This window comes from Ptychodera flava, chromosome 5 (assembly GCF_041260155.1).
Source record: "Ptychodera flava strain L36383 chromosome 5, AS_Pfla_20210202, whole genome shotgun sequence".
NCBI classification, from domain to species: Eukaryota; Metazoa; Hemichordata; class Enteropneusta; family Ptychoderidae; genus Ptychodera; species Ptychodera flava.
In genome coordinates this window covers 14230441-14234590 of record NC_091932.1, presented here as the reverse complement: position 1 = coordinate 14234590, position 4150 = coordinate 14230441, and the positions used below count along the sequence as shown (strand labels likewise).

Sequence of the window (4150 nt, the reverse complement as noted above, 5' to 3'; positions counted from 1 at the left end):
TGGTATGTAATTTAAAGATACTATAATTTAACAATACTGAAAGTCATTAAGCATTTTACTGCAGCCAATTCCTAATTTGCATATTTAATGAAATTTCCTAATGAGGGATATACATCAAAATTAACATGACCAAAGTTGACGAAACTTGCTACATATATTGAGGATACTATCATGAACATTCTTGAAAGTCATTAAGTATTTTTACTTCAGCCAATTCCTAATTTGCATATGTAATGACCTTTCATATTTAAGGATATAAATCTTGATTCACTTGACCAAAATTGACAAAAGTTGCTAAGTACATTGAACATACTTCGATACAACATTGTGCAAAGTCACTAAGCATTGTATTTCAGCCAATTGCTAATTTGCATATTTACTGAACTTTCCTTTAGGGATATATACCGGGATTTGTTTTATCAAAGTTGGCAAAACATGCTGTGTACATTGATGATGCCAGGTTAAAACCATATTGAAAGTCATTTCGCATTTGCCTGTGAGCTATTTATAATTTTTATATCTAATGAGCTTTCACAGTTTGACATATATAACTTGAAGGACTTGACCAAGGCAATTACACTTGCTATATAAAGTGTTAATGCAATGACAGTGGTCAAAGAAATTTAGTATTTTTATTTCAGCTAACTACCTATGTGTATACTGAATGACCTTTCGAATTATTGTGTGGTGAATATTGTTCATAATGTTGATCATAACACTCTCCATGAAGTTGCAAACATGTGGAAAAAGTTTGAATTTACACAGAACTGCAATATGTAATGAAACACATGAGCATTTTTAGTTCATATCTGGTTTGATGTGTAACAGCAGAATTTCTTATGCTTAAACATGATTGGAACTAATTTGGATAATTGGATGGTGACCTTGTGTCTGTTTAATCTTCAAATGTAAGCTTAGCTGCTCTTCAATGTAGGAAATGCACTTTTTATGAGCATTTGTAATATTGCAACATTCAGCTACAGGGGTTTCATTAGTTTTGAAGTAGGGGGCCATAATGGAAAAGTAGGCGGCTTGCAGCTGCCATGACCACAAAGCGGTCGTCGTTGGGGGAGGGTAAGGGTAAGGTACTTGAATAAAACACAAATCCGACTCTCCGAAATTAGTTCCAGTCGTGCTGTTGAATAAATGACTTGAATCACCGAAAAGATCAAAAAGTGAAATATTATAATGAAGGAGTTTACATTGACATGGAAATGTTTGATGTATCATTTCAAAGCGAAGACTCTGTTTAGATTCTTGAAGATAGTTAAGTGTGACATTAGTTATGGAATGAATACCGTTCGAGATCTACAGATCTGTCGTTGTTAATCGAAAAATTTTGATTAATATCTTTATACTTGTCAACGTCTGATAAGATCTTAATTGATCTTATTATAGAATAATATCTATATATCCATGGTTCTTCTGACTGATATATCACTTCGTTTTCGCAATGAATCTAGTTTCGCATCATGATACAATTTCACATCTGCTTAGATATATTTTCAAGAAAGGCACATTGCACTGCTCAAATCTTTCACTAGTAAATCAAATAAGTTCGTCCAATTATATTGTATATCAGTTTACTTGCTTCATTTTCTTTGCATGTATAATGGTCGGTACGAAGATTCATTATGTATACATCTTCATCAATCTTACTTTGCGCCAAGCTCGTGTTACTCCAGTCTATCCGCAGAACCAACCCGTGTCTTTTTCTTTCCTTTCCTGTCATAATAGAAAGCATATTACAAATATGTGAGCACTAACTTGATTTTAGGGAAAGTGCATTGTACAGAATTTGATGTGAGCTAGCTATTGTCTTTGTACAAACGACTGAATAAAGATAGTATCGTATTGGTGGAGTATTTTGAAAGGACACATACTAAGGCAAGCTTTGTTGAAAGACGTACATGGCAGATTGTTCAGAAATAGGTTTCGTTTGCACAAATGATAAAATGTAGCCGTGGTGATTTTGTAATATTGCAAAATAAAGAAAATGCAAGAACTAAGGTTAAGGGGCTATGGGTGCGAATCCCTTGAATAAGAGATAATATCATATATCACATGCTACTGATGGAAGGATTGCACTCTTGAGAAATCCAAATAGCCTCTTTCCGAACACATTTTCATTACAATGAGGAAGTTACCCATTCTGAACATCATTTCGTACGATTTAAGTAGCCATGCATATTAAAGCCTTCTTAAGGTCTGGAATTGTATGGGGAGATTGTACGCCACTTACATCTTAACACAGACGGCAATTACGATCATAACGACCACTGCAATAGCAAACACAGAGCCGAGAACAGCGCCAACAATTATCCATGTCTTAGAACCTAAAATATAAGAAATATGAGAAGGTGTATCAGTCCTTAAGTGTTGTAGGGTCATGGCATAGTTCAAGATAACAAGTAAAACCCTGTAGTTTGACTCTGACTTGGTAGGACTTCATCAGTCGACATGCAGGTACCGAAAAAAACGTAATGTCCGGATATACGTCATTGAATTATAACCGCACCATAATTATTACTGTGTTTACTGCATCAATTACGGATTTGCTTCTTACATGTTACCGCAGAGCAGCTAGGAATACCACCTACATAGGGCAATAAAATATTGCTACCGAAAAATGCAGAAAAAAGATAATTTGAAAGTAGCACGTGCATTTTAGAAAGGAAATACGCCATTTCGTTATGGTTTAGGCGTTATCATGAAATACAATAGTAGTTGATATTACTTATACGTTGTAAATAAATTGCTTGATATACCTTTGTCACAGGCTGGGTCATCAAGTTCATAGCATTCGCCATCCACAATACAGATATCTGTCTGTAAAACAGACAAGGCATACGTGTTGGTTGTCGGTCTGTCGACTTTGTGTCATCGATTGTTTATACCAAGCACATCAAATACAGCAAAGAACACAATATGCCTTTCTGGTGAAGAATTCACCTTCAATTTCTTCACAGTCACTCTTATACAATGCAAGAAATACGGGTTCCATGGCTTTGTTTATACCTAGACTAATTTCGAGCATTGCAAAATGAGGTTTAACTAGGTATGAGCAAAGTCTATATATTAAATATACTTCAAAAGTTCTGTGGAAAAATATAAAATATTGTATCATCATCGCGCACACGCCATTTGCATATACCTCTAAACCTCTTTTCAGTTACGTTGGTGATGGAATAATTAGAAACGGAACAACATTGAAGTTTATGAAAAGAATGTTTTACCCTTCGAGAACAAAAGCCATGAGTTCCATTGCATACGTCACAATTTGCGTCGTAGATGATTGCCAGAACTTGGGTACTTTCCAAAGTGCCATCGTTGCTGATAGACACCAAGGCGCCAACTGGCTGAGGGGCGCCATCGGCGTCCCTGCGTCGTCTGCTGCCAACTTCGATAGGACATCGCACCTCTTCGTATGTTGCGTATGTAGCAGCAACCTTCTCTGTGCTGTCTCCAATGGTGAAGTCAGAATCAGATATCTTGTTGAAAGATAAAGACAAAGTAAACTAGGAGTGACGCCCGGATATTTGTAAGTGAATCCAAAATACGGTGTATTTTTACCAATCACACAATTGATAATTCACAACGTCAAATGCACTTAGCCCGTCGCCATAATCAAATCACTGATGATATTTTCATGAAAAATTGATCAAACGTCAGACTTTAAAAACCGCTAATAGATGTTTGTAGATTAGTCTTGCTATAAAGTATTTGTTTGAATTATTAAAGCAGCTACTTCTATAAAATTTAACATCGTTACGAAACCGTGGCGTCAGTTTAATGCAAAGTGCGCACTTGTGAAAGTTTCCCGAAGAGAAAAACAGATGGTGGGGCTAATAAGCATGAAACGCAGTATGGACATATCATCGTTACCGAAGCTGGCATATGCACACCCTTATTTTTAAGATGAAATGGAGTTTTACATGGCGAAAAATCCTTCGGGGATACATTTTACTTGATTATATAGCTCTTTGCGAATGAGTAACCTGCCTTACACTGTTTTATAATATCATTATATTTCTTGTTCAGCAAATGTGCTAATTGCCACTGACATTACTAAGTTAATGTTCGATCATGAAAATATTCATTGGAAGAAAATGAAGTTATTTGCGATCTTGTAGGTGAGCTACTTGTAAAA

General features: G+C 35.7%; 1 protein-coding gene across 1 annotated transcript in view; it reads right to left on the bottom strand.

Annotated features, from left to right (window-relative positions):
* Nucleotides 1-1548: 1548 nt before the first annotated feature.
* The window catches only part of LOC139133084 (von Willebrand factor D and EGF domain-containing protein-like), a 16933-nt gene continuing 14331 nt past the window's right edge, over nucleotides 1549-4150 (bottom strand). Inside the window, exons 12-15 of the mRNA XM_070699502.1 lie at nucleotides 3237-3491; nucleotides 2769-2829; nucleotides 2243-2336; nucleotides 1549-1725 (exon numbers count right to left, since the gene is read on the bottom strand). Of these exons, the coding sequence (XP_070555603.1) occupies nucleotides 1677-1725; nucleotides 2243-2336; nucleotides 2769-2829; nucleotides 3237-3491 (459 nt within the window). The 3' untranslated portion in view covers nucleotides 1549-1676. The remainder of the gene's footprint in view (nucleotides 1726-2242; nucleotides 2337-2768; nucleotides 2830-3236; nucleotides 3492-4150) is intronic.